This window comes from Myotis yumanensis, unplaced genomic scaffold (genome assembly GCF_028538775.1).
Source record: "Myotis yumanensis isolate MYYU_CA2020_CCGP unplaced genomic scaffold, mMyoYum1.0.hap1 SCAF_14, whole genome shotgun sequence".
NCBI lineage: Eukaryota > Metazoa > Chordata > Mammalia > Chiroptera > Vespertilionidae > Myotis > Myotis yumanensis.
In genome coordinates this window covers 33,466,825-33,483,222 of record NW_027223765.1, presented here as the reverse complement: position 1 = coordinate 33,483,222, position 16,398 = coordinate 33,466,825, and the positions used below count along the sequence as shown (strand labels likewise).

At 38.3% G+C, this 16,398-nt stretch overlaps 1 protein-coding gene across 11 annotated transcripts in view; it reads right to left on the bottom strand.

Annotated features, from left to right (window-relative positions):
- Positions 1 to 16,398, bottom strand: part of TMCC1 (transmembrane and coiled-coil domain family 1) — a 152,184-nt gene continuing 135,786 nt past the window's right edge. For all 11 annotated transcript variants that reach the window (XM_070433568.1, XM_070433571.1, XM_070433569.1 and 8 more), the window contains 2 exons: positions 10,798 to 10,933; positions 1 to 3,986 (listed from right to left, as the gene is read on the bottom strand). In XM_070433568.1, coding sequence (XP_070289669.1) covers positions 3,672 to 3,986; positions 10,798 to 10,933 — 451 coding nt within the window. In that variant the 3' untranslated portion in view covers positions 1 to 3,671. The remainder of the gene's footprint in view (positions 3,987 to 10,797; positions 10,934 to 16,398) is intronic.

Sequence of the window (16,398 nt, the reverse complement as noted above, 5' to 3'; positions counted from 1 at the left end):
TTAATAGCTGAGGTCTTTATTTCAATTTGTATATACAGTAAAAGTGCTGCTGAGAATCTGCAGCAACCAGACAAAACATAAATGTAATTCTCTCTCAACAATTAGCAGCTTAAGATCTATCAACTACAGTGTTAACGTTCACACGTTCACAAGTGTCATTTCTGTACTTTTCAATTCGTGCGAGTTTTTATTCTTACACACTTTGATAAAACACACTTACAGTCTAGTAGTCAGTCCTACTGGGGATATCACTTAGCATACATAACACACAGATAGAAATGTTAACTCTTAGAGCCACATTCAAAATCCCCAGTCTCATTTAGGGGTGGGAACCATAATTTTGCCTTTGTGAATTTGTTGACTAGAATATTTGGTTTTGTTTTGGATGCATATTTTCCAAAGCTGATAGGCAGCTCTGTACTGGAACTCACTCGGAATTCAGCATTTCATCTGACTGTACCTCAAAGGAATATGAAATTAGAAACAAAACCAAATGTAGTGAAAGACACATGAAAATATGCTCATTATTAGGACATGACTAGCAAGGAAGGCTTAATTTCAGTATTTTCCTTGGTATCAGATTTTTACGTCAATTGGGTGGCACAAGGGAGAGAAAAGGTTCCAGTCAATGTGAAGTGTAAAATTTAACCTACTTTTGCTTAAGGAGCCACTGGAATAGAAAGCCTTCCTTGCTAGGATGTACTGAGTATATACCAAGAAATTGAAATTGGAGCAGACAGACATGTCCTTCAATTATCATTAAAAAATGTAAAATATTAGTCATTCTATAACCTGAACAGTGTCACCCAGGCTACCACAGCTAGCCTCAGGCACCACCACTAACAAGTAATCCAGGAATGCTTCATTTCAAAGGGAATGCATGTAGTCTTTAAAAGAGAAGAAGCATTAAAATGATGGGAATTTTCCACCTACAGAACAATCGTTAAATTATTAGAGCAAGGTTATAGAAGAGCTTTGAACAGACAGGAGAATCCAAGAACAGTCACAATGCAAAGAAACTCAACTCAAAGGTAATAGGTATGGGCAGCAGAAAATGGGGAAAGGCATCAAACCATATTCATAGTTACAAATAGCATTAAATGCAGACAACTGTTGGGCCTGCTGAACAATCAAGAAACAAGAGAGCTAGAAGGCCATTACTGTGCCTGACCCAGCCTGAAGGTCCTTCCTAAGACAGTTTGAGAGAGGAGAATGGAAAGTTAGCACAGGCATGTTTGGCTGGGAGATCAGGGGGCTTTCCAGAGGCAACAACATTCCTTTGATAGAAACCATCCCACGGCATAAGGAATAATTGAAATTCATCTATCACAGTGACTTCCAGTGCCCACAAAACTTAGTAGCCTCTACACAGTTTAGGGGACGCAAAGGTTCCATCTTAGAAAAACTGGAGAACTGTGGCTCTCTATTCTGAGCCGTAAGCTAAAACAGAAAGAACAAACTGTGCTAGTTCAACAAGGTCATGGTATCCTTTGGCACTCTGGTCTAAAATCACTGCAATATTTTTAGACAAAGTTAACATTTTAAATACATAGGCTTGGGAACAATTTGTTTTTGGCCTGAACATGAATTGGTTCCAATTATTTTTTAAAAGAGAAATCTCCCTTGAGATTAAAAAAAAAAATCCACCCTGGTCCCTGCTCTGGGCACTAATTTTGAGAGGTCAACAGAGCTAACAGGTATGCTACAATCATCTGGGGATAGAATGAAGACTGGGGTACCTGAGTTAAAATATCAAAATGATTATGGTAACAACATGCTGACTCTGAGAAGGCCAGCCTGCCAAAGCCACCAGAGGCTGGAGCTGCCATGTAAACCATGCTGTCAGACAGACAAGGCAATGCTAATCTAGTTTCAAAGGAATTCCCCGGGATAGGGGGACACAGGCAAAGCATGGTTTGGGGCACATCATGTGTCCCTTGCTCATTACTTGGTTGCACAGAGCTGAGGCTAAGAGGAACAACATTTTGTGACTTAATGCTGCAAATATGAAAAGATTAGCCAAAGTTTCTAGATAAACTCTAAAAGCCCAAGTTCCAAGATGATGGAACTGGTTATAGGAAGGGGAAGAAGTCTCAGTCCATTTTTCTAAACTGTCTATAAAAGTCCACTGAGCATAATTATGTTAATGACAGTCTATATGAAAAGGAAGCCGACAAAACTTTACACCCCAAACGTGGGTCCTTCTAACCTGATATCTCCTTCTCTGCTCTTTAGGGAGAATCACCTTCAGTCAATTCTCTCAGGCAGACAAAATAAAGCTTTGAAATTAAGGATGTGGGGGCCAAAATGCAGACACAAGATTCATAATCACTTTGGTTTCAGTAATTAGGAGGTGTTAAAAAATAAATTAAGGAAACACAAGGAATTATTTATGACTCCCATAGTCTCATTTTTTCCTAAAGACAGCTCAGCCCAAAGTCACTGAGTGAACATTTTCTTGGGGCAAAAAAATCTCTATCCTATCATGCTGGTTTGTGGAAACAGCTTCTCCCTGCACACCCCTTTCCTCTCCAACCAAACCAAGCCCATGAAGTGGTGGTGGTGGTGGGGCAGCAAACACCAAAAAGCAGCAGCAGCAGCCAGACAAAGGAGTTTAAGCTGCATCATAAAACAAGGGCATCAGAGGGCAGCATTTATAGCAAGTCTTCCTTTACTCAAACTGTTTCAAGACAAGAGGGAGCAGCACACTTAAATATCCACACATTTCTTCATTTAAAAACATCACTTCTTTATTTCAAAGGAAAAGTAAAAGATCCTCCCAACCCTTTCAAAAAGCAAAACAAAAAAACACAAACCACCCAATAATAATAATAACAATAAAAAATCCTATTAGAAACCATAAGGAAGCACTGAGAGTTTGAGTATTACATTCTTCAAGTATGCTGTTCGGATTTTTTTTTTAATTGATGACTATACACGTTTTTAAAAAAACCTTAAAAGTGCGGCCATGGGATTTTGCTTAAAATTAAGTATTTGGAGGGCTACTTCAAAACACTGTAGTAGGACTATGCAGTGATCCTGTGGGCCATGATGCTCTCACACTTGTATCCTAGCAAAGGTTAAGGGGCCAGGTTCAAAAGCAATCATACTTCCAGCATTAGCACAAGTGGCCAACTTGGGTGAGAAAGCCAGGGAGATCCATGTGTTCTTCCACGGACAAGGAAAATCCGCCCTGAATCCAAAAATTCAGACATGGAATGTGGTAGGATTTCACAGTAAAGTTAGTCTGGGAGGGGAGAGGTGGTGAGCCCAGACAAGGCAGGGTGTTAGGTTTAACTGGTTTCCCTAATCAGGTTTTTGCATCTTTTTAGTGGGTTTTAGTGCAGTTTTTCAAGCCACATTTTAGATGCCCTTCAGTGTGCTCCAGATTGTTGGTTCATGTTAAAGGACTGTTTAAGATTTGCATCCCAAGGAAAATCATGCTACATAAAAATGATCCAAGAATTTTGCCCAAAAAACTTCTTGGATAAAATCTAAAAAATACTATTGCAATTGCGTCTCTTGAAGAAAAAAACATTATTCTAAATGTAAACAGATTCACTCAACTCTTTTGTTGTTGTAGAAAACTTCAGAGTAGGTAAGTTGCTGTCTAATTCTTTGCTGCATGCACTCGCCAGAGGGTAGGGGAGCACTGCCTTCTTTTGCCAGCATCATCTGGGGGATGAAAAGAACCGTTCCACATAGCTGAAGAGGGCATCCCAGTGCTTCCAGAGAAAGGCAATGAAAACAACAAGAAATAAAGTGCTGAACGTCCTGTTGCGAGTCTTCATAAGAGGAACCACGCAGTTGGCTACGGTGGAGACAAAGACCAAAAGAACTGCCATGACAGCCAGAAGAATGTTGATGAGTTTGCCCAGAAGGTTCCGGGCAGTGGCATTCTCCAGCCCTTCCAGCTGCACCACCTGCTGCTGCTGCTGCTGTAGCTCCATCTTGGAGATGCGGGTCTGGCACGCCTCCAGGGCCTCCTGTGGGCCAGAACAGGGAATAGTTAAACCTTTTGCTTACAAGTAATCTGAGAAGCTGATTTGCCCCTGATGCAAGCCAGATGCATCTTGAGCTATGCCAATGATTTTAAATATTCTAGAGAGTGACCATAGCATCATGGTGAAATGGGAAGACTCCTTTGTTTATCCCCTTAAAGGAGGAAAAGAGAGGAAAAAGGGAACAGAGAGCCTATTCAAACAAATAATGACAACTTCCCAAATAGAAAGTTAAACAAGGAAATATCGATCTTAAATGACATTACAGCTCTGGCTGGTTGCGCAGTGGTTAGAGCACTGGCCCAAGGACCGAACCAAGGGGTCACAGGTTCAATTCCTGGGCAAGGACATGTGCCTCAGTTGCAGGTTCCCAGCACCTGCAGGGACAGGTGTGGAGGCAACCAATTGATGTGTCTCTCTCACATGGATTTTTTTTTTTCTTTCTCTCTCCCCCTTCTTCCTCCCTACCACTCTCTCTAGAAATCAATGGCAAAAATATCCTGTGGGGGAGGATTAAAAAAAAAAGGACACATTAGAGCAAAGAACATATTTGATATTTATTGAACTTTCCATCCCCAAAATAACAAGAATATACATTCTTTTCAAGTGCACACGAAACATTCTCAAGGATAGACCATGTTGTAGCACAAAACCAGTCTCAATAAATTTGAGAAGACAGAAATCATACCAAAGCATATTACCTGATGAAAATGGTATAAAACTGCAAGAAGAAAGCTGACAAAAACATGAATATGTGAAGATAAAACAACATGCTGCTGAAAAACTATTGGGTCAAAGAAGAAATAAGTAAAATAAAAGATCAAAAGATACAGAGAGACAAATAAAAATAAAATACGACATACCAAAATTTTGGGGATGCAACAAAAATGGTACAAAAAGGTTTACAGCATTACATGCCTATCTCAAGAAATAAGAAAACTCTCAAATAAACCACCTAACATTATACCTTAAAGAACTATAAAAAGAACAAAGGAATTCCATAGTCAGTAGAAGAAAGTAGTAAAAATTAGAGTGGAAATAAATGAAATAGAGAACAAAAGGATAATAGAAAAAATAATGAAGCAAAGAGCTGGTTCTTTGAAAAGAAATAAAATTGACAAATCTCTGGCTAGACCTGCTAAGGAAAAAAGAGAAAAGACTCAAATAAAATAAAAAAGGAAAGAGAAGTTACAACGAACATCAGAGAAATACGAAGGTTTATACAAGAATACCATCAAAGGCTTTATGCCACCAAATTTGATAACCTAGAAGAAACAGACAAATTCTTAGAAATATGTAACTTTCCTAGACCGAGAAATGAAAAATTGGAAAACCTAAATAGTCCGATCACTAGTAAGGAAATTGAAACTGTCATAAAAAAAACTCTCAAAAAACAAAAGTCCAAGACCAGATGGCTTCACAAGCGAATTCCACCAAACATTCAAAGAAGGTTTAATACCTATCATTCTCATGCTCTTCAAAAAAAACTGAAAGGAAGTAATACTTCCTGACTAATTTTACAAGGCTAACATTATCCTGATACCAAAACCTGGTAAGAACAACACAAAAAAGAAAATTATAGGCCAATATCTTTGATGAACATAGATGCAAAAATCCTAAACAAAATACTGGCAAATTGAATCCAAGGGTACATTTAAAAAGATAAAACATCGTCATCAAGTGGGGTTCATTCCAGGGATGCAAGGATGGTTCAATGCATGCAAACTGGTCAATACACGACATTAACAAATAAAAGATAAAAATCATATAATCATTATCAATAGATGTAGAAAAAGCATCTGACAAGATACAACATCCACTTATGATAAAACACTTAATATAACTGGTTTAGAAGAAAAGTACCTTACCACAACAAAGGCCACATATAACAAACCCTCAGCTAACATCATACTAAATGGTAAAAAACTTTTCCTCTAAGATCAAGAACAAGACAAGGATGCCCATTCTCACCACTGCTATTCAATAAAGTACTGGAAGTCTTGGCCAGAGCAATTAGGCAAGAGAAAAAAGAAAAGGCATCTAAATTTGGAATGAAGAAGTAAAACTGTCATTATTTGCAGATGACATGATTCTCTACATAGAAAATCCTAAAGACTCCATGAAAAAACTATTAGAAACAATAAATAAAGTTAAAGGATATAAAATCAACATACAAAAATCTGCTGCACTCCTATATACTAACAAAGTATCAGAAAGAGAGATGAAGAAAAAGATTCATTTACAATTGCAACAAAAAGGATAAAATACTTAGGAATAAACCTAACAAAAGAAGTGAAGGACCTGTACATTGGAAACTACAACACAGCGTTGCAATATATAGGTTTAATCCAACCCCTATCAAAATCCCAGTAGCATTTCTCTTAGAAATAGAATTTTTAAACCCCTCAAATTTGTATGGAATCACAAAAGATCCCAAATAACCAAAGCAATCCTGGAAAAAAAAAAGAACAAAGCTATAGGTATCACACTCCCTGGCTTCAAATTATACTACAAAACTATAGTAATCAAAACAATAAGGTACTGGCAGAAAAATGGACAAATGGAACAGAACTGAGAGCCTAGAGATAAACCCACACATATATGGGCAATTACTTTTCAAAGGAGCCAAAAACATACAATGGAGAAAGGAAAGTCTTTAATAAATAGTGTTGGGGAAACTGAAAAGAATGAAACTAGTCTATCTGACACCACACACAAAAATGAACTCAAAAGTAGTTTAAAGGCTTGAATATAAGACCGGAAGCAATAAGATAGATAGAAGAAAACATAGTCACCAAACTTCAGGATGGGTATTTGTGACACCAAAGGCAAGGGAAGTAAAAGCAAAAATAAATGAATAGGACTACATCAAACCAAAAGCTTCTGCACAGCAAAAGGAACAATTAACAAAACAAAAAGGCAACCAACCAAATTCCAGAAGGTATTTGCAAATGTTACCTACCGAAAAGGGATAAAATCCAAAATATACAAAGAACAACTCAACAAGAAAAAAAAATCCAATTAAAAAATGGGCAGAGGACCTGAATAGACATTTTCCAAGGAAGACATACAGATGACCAACAGATACATGAAAAAATGCTCAACATCACTAGCTATAAGGAGAATGCAAACCAAAACTACGATGAAGTAGTTGGAATGGCTATTACCAATAAGATAAGAAAGAAATATTGCACAGGATGTGGAGGAAAGAGAACTCTCATATACTGCTGGTAGAATATAAACTGGTGCAGCCACTATGGAATACAGCAAGGAGGTTCCTCAAAAAATTAAGGATTAGAGCTACCATATGACCCATCAATCCCTCTTCTGGGTATCTACGTGAAAATTCTGAAAACATTTATTTGTAAAGATATACAGACACCTATATTCACTGCAGCATTACTTACAATAGCCAAGGCATGCAAATAACACAAGTATCTGATAGATGGTTGAATAAAGAAGATGTAGTATATATATACACGCAATGGAATACTACTACTTAGCCATAAAAAGATGAAATACTGCCCTAGCCGGTTTGGCTGAGGATAGAGAGTCGGCCTGCAGACTGAAGGGTCAGGTGTTCAAATCCGGTCAAGGGCATGTACTTCGGTTGCAGGCTTGAGCCCCAGGCCCTGGTCAGGGTGCGTGCAGGAGGCAACCAATCCATGTCTCTCTCTCACAATGTTTCTTACTCTCTGACTCTCCCCCTCTCTTCCTCTCTCTAAAACTCAATGGAAAAATACCTTCGGGTGAGAATTAATAAACAAGTGATGAAATATTGCCATTTATGACAAGATGGATGAATTTTGAAAGTCTTATGCTAAGTAAAATAAGTCAGACAGAAAAAAACAAGAAACCATATCATTTCATTCGTATGTGGGATATAAAACAAAAAACAAACAAACAAAAAGCAAACCAAAACAAACAAACCCATAGATACAGACAACAAAACGGTGGTTACCAGAGAAGAAGGGGGTAGGGGGAGGACAAAGAGGGTAAAGGGGATTAAATACAAGGTGACAAAAGGAGTCTAGACCAGTGGTCGGCAAACTCATTAGTCATCAGAGCCAAATATCAACAGTACAACGACTGAAATTTCTTTTGAGAGCCAAATTTTTTAAACTTAAACTATATAGGTAGGTACATTGTTATTAACTTAATTAGGGTACTCCTAAGCTGGCCTTTGCTAAAAACGTCCTCAATCAGAGGGGTCGATCTCAGCAAACATACCCCCACTTCTTCTAACGCCACTTCTTCAAAATAGACTCGCCCAGGCCGAAAACCGACTTCTGCGCATGGGCCACGAAGTTTCAATAGCACTGTACGTACGTGCCCACACATGGTATTTTGTGGAAGAGCCACACTCAAGGGGCCAAAGAGCCGCATGTAGCTCGCGAGCCGCAGTTTGCCGACCACTTGTTCTAGGCTAATATTCACCTAAACTGCCCTCCATTGCACTCCTGTGGGATGGCTCACAAGAAGCAGTGGGTACAATTAGATTTGGTTGAACATTTTATGGACAAGATCTCAAATAAATAATGTTTCTTTTTTTATAATTTTCTTTTTCATTTAAAAATTATTAATTTAAGTTGCACAAGACACACCTACTTGTTCACCATAAAAAATTTCAAATAGGACACATACTTTCTCTTGGTATTTTCCTCAATTCCAGCCCCTGCTCTTGAAGTAATACTGCAGTTTGGTTTGTTTTCATCCTTCCACCTATATTTTAAGTGTATACAAATATGTGCCTAGGGAAATGTATGGAATCATTTTTTTATTTTCTATCATAATATAGGACTGGTCCACGCTTGCCTCTTTCACTCAACAGTGAGTCTTGGCGCTCTCTCTACGTCAACGCATAGAGATCCACCTCATTCTTTTTAACTGATGCAGGTAATTTTATAGTATAAATATGTATTGGAGAGATTTAGGTTATTTCCAATGTTTCCACTATAACAATGGAGATACACCCTACCAGGTGTTCTTTTAAATCAAGTAAGTCTCTGACATCAGTGGAAAGAGCTCTCTGCTCTGTCTTTTAAGTACAGAGCAGAGAGTACTTTCCCTTTTTAAGATTTACTGATCTATGTAGAGAGGACACTATGCTCAAATACTAGACCAAACATTATAAGTGATCTGTTCCCCTTAAGGCTATGACCTTCACCCATGAGTTTTTATGAAATTTACCATAACACTCAGGATAGAACCTATTCCCTTAGGTCAGATATCCTCCAAAATTCAGCAGTGGTGGAACCCTGGGTTTTTCTGATCCTGGTTTCAATGAGTCCTGGTTTCCTAGGATTTGAAGTGAAGGTCAGGCAACTTCAGATTGAATCTAGATGGAAAATGGACAAAGGATACTTCCTGGTCCACTATGATCTTGGGGAAAAAACTAAAAAATAAACAGAATTCCAGGCACCTGGACAAAACAGTAGCTGGGCAAATAATATAGATATTCTTTTGTTTCTTTTAGGCTACGTAATATTAGTTTCCTGGGCCTTCTCCAAGACTAATTTTAAGATGCCTTCATATTACCTCCCAACTGGATGAGCAAAAGATAAATATTCTACTTTCCCACAGAATAAACTAGAGGGTCTCTCCTAACCTTACACATGATTGCCTTGTGGTATGCTCACAAACTGCCTAGCAATGTACCTATAGGTTTTGATGTGGCAGCTAGGACAAAAGCCCCCTTTGCTACAGAAGATCGGCAAGATGGCCAGGAGACTTGTCTGCACAGCTCTTGAAGCAGTAACTACAGATGTAGTGCATATGGTTTTCCATAGGCTGAGACTATTGTGAGCTTAGAAACATTTCCCAGAAACCCAAGCAAACATATCACCTCCAAATTGTACAGATTTTTGAGAACTGAAGAGCAGGTATATTATAGCTGGTATTGGGTTTATTTTGATACTCTACCCTCCCCATCTTTTCCCCTAAACTTCTTTCTATTATGGTAAAATACACCTAACACAAAATTTAACATTTTAAAGTGTATAATCTAATAACATTTAGTAAATTCACAATGTTGTGCACTACTATAAAAATTCCAGAACATTCTCATCATCCCAAAAAGAAACCCTCTACTCCTCAGCTATCACTTGCCGGTTCCCTTTTCCACAGCCCCAGGCAACCACTTATCTACTTTGTCTCCATAGGTTGGCCTATTGTGGACATTTCATATAAATGGAATAATACAATACGTGTCTTCTGTGACAAGTTTCTTTCACTGAACACAATGTTTTTTTGTTTGTTTTTAAAAAATATATATATTTTATTGATTTTTTCACAGAGAGAAAGGAAGAGGGATAGAGAGTTAGAAACATCGATGAGAGAGAAACATTGATCAGCTGCCTCCCGCACACCCCCTAATGGGGATGTGCCTGCAACCAAGGTACATGCCCTTGACCGGAATCGAACCTGGGACCTTTCAGTCCACAGGCCAATGCTCTATCCACTGAGCCAAACCGGTTAGGGATGAACACAATGTTTTTCAGATTAATCTATGTTGTAAAATTATCAGTACTTCATTCCTTTTTCTTTTTTTATTGTGTTAAAATATACATAACAAAATTTACCATTTAAACTTTTTAAGTATAAAGTTCAGTGGTATTAAATAATTCATATTGTTGTGCAACCATCACCACCATCCATCTTATAACTCTTTTCATCTTGTAAAACTAAAACTCTATATCTATTTAACAACAATTCCCCCTACCCACTAGCCATTGGCAACAATCATTCTACTTTCTTTTTAATCTTTTGCTTTTACACCTGGATCCTTCATGCTAACCTGGATGTCCCGGGCCCGTTCATAGGACTGATATGCAATTTTCTCTTCCATGCTGGCCAATTCCTGCTTCAAGTTCAAGATTTCATTCTGATGGAGCTCTGTTAGGTCATTTAGTTGTTCTTCTAATCGTTCACATCTAAGAAGGGGGGAAAGTTAAAATTTTAGGCATTTTGTATTTTCCTGGTGTTATTCACATCTAATCCCAAAACTCATTCTGCAAAGGAATAAAATAAAAGCACACAAAAATTGAGAGGCCTGGGGTAACAGGGCATCCTAGTGGGTACAGCACTTCCCTAAAATGGGCAGTTTATCACAAGGCCATATCATAGTGGCAACATAGCTCTTTTACATTCTTCTTCACACACAGTATTTGCAGTGATGCCAGCAGCCCTGGTTAGCTTTGAGCATACCTATAATAAATGAGGCAGTTCTTTTTCTGTTCTGAGCAGAATATGGGAGAAGTGAAAACTGGAGTACAATTAAGCAGGTCTCCTCAAAAGATAAATAGCACATAAATGGAAACTGATCAAGCAGTCCCCAGTTGCTTATTTTGACCTTGGACAGGTCACTCACCTTAATGCCCATGATTCACAGCCCATCGTTCCCATGGTCAAGCACAGTGTCAAGGACAACTCAGTCCACAAATATTTACTGAAAGCCTGATGTGTGTCAGTTATGTTCAAACTACTGGGAATATTGTGGTAAGCAAGATAGAAACTCGGCCTTCAGGAGTTTACATTCTAAAGTGGAGGTGGAAGAGATGAAGGAGAGGCAGAAAACCCAAGATGATGTCAGAAAGGGATAAGTAATTCAAATAAGATCACTAGGGGTATACAGCAGAGCACCTGGTGGCTGGTTAAGATGGAAGGCCTCTTCCCAGTTCAACACTCTTCAACAATGAGAACTGAAACTTGAATGATGATATGAATAAGTGCTGTGAAGATGGGGATGGGGGCATCTTAAAGTAGAAGGAATAACAAGTGTAAAGTTCTCAAGGTGGAAAACAAGCTTTGAAGGTTTGAGGGAAAGAACATAGGCCTGTGTGACTATAGCTGAGTAAAAATGAGGGAAAATGAAGGGAGATGAGATTCATTGGGAGCAAGGTAATGTTTATTTATTTATTTATTGTCTAAAGTTTTACATATGTCTCCTACTCCCCCCGCCCCCGCTTGACATTCTCCCCCTCCTGCCATACCCACCCAGGCAAGCCCCCACTGCCCAGAGTCTGTGTCCATTGGCTCTGCTAATATGCATGCATACAAGTCCTTTGGGAGCAAGGTGATTTTAATTCACCTTATATGACTAGCACTAGGACTACATATAAGAAAGCTTATTCTTCATAAAGATGGAACCTGAGCAGGGCATCTAAGGACCCATGGGACTGGAACAGGTTTAAAGAACGAGAGCAGAGACTCCGTGTAGAAAAGAGCATGGGTAAAGGACAAGAGGTAGAAATGTAATAGGATAATTGGAATAGTGGATCTATGTTGGAGGAAAAAAGCAAAGTTTGGTCTTAAAAGATAGGCAGGTGAGTGGGATTCTGGAATAGACAGTAGATGGGTCCAAAGCAGATTGCTGAAAGGGGAAAGGGTGACATGATGAACACAGTGTTTTAGGAAAATAGGTTATATGTTAGTGGTGAGGACAGACTGGGGTAAGTTGTGTGTGGAGTCCCAGGAATCAAACTAAGAGCTACATAGGCAGGAGAAAGGTTGAAGACTACACATTTAAAAAGACTAGAAAGGAAAGAATAAACACAGCCCCAGCTTATGGTGACTAGAATGGAAGCCTCTCTGTCAGACAGAAGGTTCATCCCAACTGGCGCATATACTAACTAGCGAGCACTACTCAAGTAAGCACACACCTAACACTACTAGCATGTGAGCCTCAGAGGACTTCGTATTAAAAAAATAAAAATGCCAGAACAAACTCAAACATTTAAAACTACCCTCCCCTTTCCCTTATTTTTAACCACATCTATAGCACACAAACTTTTAAGAACTACATGAAAGGTCTTTGTTTAAGGAAATTTTTCTGTTGTGGCATCACCAACATTCTTTTTTCCAATGATTATATTATAAATAACTATATCCTTAACTTCATTCCTCCTATAAGAAACAAGATTTTTAAAAAAATATATTTTATTGATTTTTTAATGGAGAGGAAGGGAGAGGGATAGAGAGTTAGAAACATTGATGAGAGAGAAACATCGATCAGCTACCTCCTGCACACCTCCCACTGGGGATGCGCCTGCAACCAAGGTACATGCCCTTGACCGGAATTGAACCTGGGACCCTTCAGTCCGCAGGCCAACGCTCTATCCACTGAGCCAAACCGGTCAGGGCAAGAAACAAGAATGTTTTTTAAAAGGCATAGTCTGACCTTTTTACTATGTTACTGAATCCTGCTTAATTCTCCTTTATCCTTGATAGGAATCTGTACTGCTTCCTTTCATGCTGAGTTCTGTTACTAAAGTGACTGAACAGGGTGATCAAAAAGCATTTCTACCTTTTGTCTGTAACTATGGCCAATATTTTCTATAACGCTGCCTTTTCACTTCATCTGCTGTATAGGGCCTGTGCTCAAAAATAGGTGCCACCTCTGGAATTGATTTTCTATCAAATTTTAAGTTCACTCAATGCTATAAGATTAATATTTTGTCTTTTATGAAATTAAGCCCACTGTTTTACGGTGTTTTTAGTGTTTGATGATTTTCATAATTCTCTCTCCTCACCAGAGAGGGGCTTTTAAAAATGGGTGTTCCAATGTGTCAGTTCCTTGAGATTTAAGAGAAAGGCTGGGCATGTCAGCAAATAACTCTCCTAAGCTAAGGATTAATGTTGGTGGCAGGGAGGGGAGCATGGTGGTAGCAACCAGCCTGCATACTGATGAAAGCAGACCCATGTGACATCTTCGGCATGTGTTCTATAAACTACTGCCCCAACCTCTTGGCCCACAAATTATACATTCTTTCAGGAATGTTGGGGAATCTTTATTTGATATTAAACATAGTTCACATATACCATTAGGACAGATTAAAAAGAAATAGCAGCAAAGTTACCATTTATTCAGTGCTTTCTTTGCAAATTCATTTCTATAACACCAAGAAGGTAGTAGAAATTATCTTCATTTTAAAGATGAGGTAAAGTAACCTGCCCAAGGCACACAGAAATTAAGTAGGGGAGCAAGGATTTGAATCAAGATTTGACTTTATTTTTTTTAAAAAAAATATTTTTATTGATTTCAGAGAGGAAGGGAGAGGGAGAGGTAGAAACATCAATGATGAGAGAGAATCATTGATTGGCTGCCTCCTGCATGCCCCCTACTGGTCCCAGGTTCGATTCCTACTGGGGATCAAGCCTGAAACCCAGGCATGTGCCCTTGACCGGAATCAAACCCAGAACCCTTCAGTCCACAGGCCGATGCTCTATCCACTGAACCAAATTAGCTAGGGCAGGTTTATTTGACTTTAAAACCCAAGTTTTTAACCTCTACACTGTGATGCCACTTTTAAACTACTCAAGAAGCCCAGATAAGCTAATCCCTTTATAAGTAAAACATCTGAGCCAGGTCTATAGCTGATCCAAATCACACAGCTACAAAGGGAGATGGGTGTAATAAAAAGATTATGAATCTAGAATAAAATACAAGATAATAACAAGAGTTGGCGAAGATGTGGAGAAATTCAAACCCTGATATATTGCTGGTGGAAATATAACATGATGCAACTGTTTGGAAAAGTTTGGCAGTTCCTCAAAAAGCTAAACTTCTAACCCAGAAATTCCACTCCAAGTATATGCCAAAGAGAAATTATTTCCACACAAAAACTTGTACATAGCCCTAACCAGTTTGGCTCCGTGGATAGAGCGTCGACCTGTGGACTGACGGGTCCCAGGTTCGATTCCGGTCAAGGGCATGTATCTTGGTTGCAGGTACATCCCCAGTGGGAGGTGTGCAGGAGGCAGCTGATCGATGTTTCTCTCTCATTGATGTTTCTGACTCTCTATCACTCTCCCTTCCTCTCTGTAAAAAAATCAATAAAATATATTTAAAAACAAAACAAACAAAAAAAACTTGTACATGAATGTTTACAGCAGCCTTATTCATAATAGCCCAAAAGTGGAAACAACCCAATATCCATCAACTGATAGATAAATGAGTAAATAAAATGTGGTTTATTCATAAAATGAATTATTATTTGGAAAGGAAATGAAATGAGCCCTGGCTAGGTAGTTCAGATGGTTAGAGCGTTGTCCTGATATGCCAAGGTTGCAGGTTCAATCTCTGGTCAGAATCAACCAATGAATGCATAAATAAGTGGAACAAATCGATGTTTCTCTCGCTCTCTCTCAAAATCAATGAAAAAATATGTATATATATATACACACACACACATATATATAAATGAAGAAATGAAGTAATGATGCATGATATAGTATGGATGAGCCTTGAAAATACTATGCTAAGTGAAAGATACGAATGGGAAATGACCAAATTGTATGATTCCACATATATAAAATATTCAGAACAGGCAAATTTATAGAGACAAAAAATTAATGGTTGCCAGAGGTTGGGGAAGGATTAGAAAAATTGGAGGTTGATGAAAATGTCCTAAAACTGATTATGGTGATGGTTACATATATCTGTGAATATGCTGTGATTTGTTTACTTTAAATGGGTGAATTGTATTATTTAGGAATTATATCTCAATAAAGCTGTTAAGAAAGATTAGGGATATATGTAATGTACTTTGAAATGCATTAAAAAATAAGACAGACGTGGGATGGGTAGATGGAAAGATATGTGATAAAACAATATAGTAAAATGTAGAATCTAGGAGATAAGTGTATGGGCATTCACTGTACAATTTTTTTTTCAAGTTTGCAGTGTGTTTGAAAGTAAAAAAATTGGGGGGAAAATTATTATAGGTGTTATAGCCAGGAACACTTGTGTTTGAATCCTGGTTCCCACTCATAAATTGTAGAACTCAAGGGTGAAACAAGACCCACAATGGATACAGTTCAAAAAGCCCCATTAGTTCATTAGTAATTACCAGCATTTGTTTCTTTCTTCGAGTCCTAAGAATTATCTAGAAAATGATGATTTTCTGAAAGAAAAGATATAGCTGCTATTGTGTAACTAAAATCCTCTTACACTTACACAAACAGTTGTGTTTGGGTTATCATAGTAAATACCTTCAATATGTAGGAAACATCGGGGAGGAAACTGAGAAAGCCATAAATGTTTAGGCCTTTGCAAAATGTGAACAAAGAAATTAGTGAAATGCCTTGGTGTCTTGGAATGCATGTTTTCTGCGTTGCCTCAGTGCCTTGAAAACATTACTGGCCTGTTATTATTAAAACACTTTCCCTATTTTGTTCACCCAGGTCATGGAAGATTGTCTTTCAGCTCTTTTCACAACCTCACAAGCCTATACATCAAGCTCAGCAATTCCAGTCAAACGTTTTTTCAGTGCCATCAGCCTTGGAGTGGCTTAAATAACAACCTACATGTGAAAAAACAGGCTAACACAAAAAGCCCAGTAAAAATGATGTGGTATTATTCTGGGTGGAGGAGTGCATGTGGGGAGGAATTAGGATT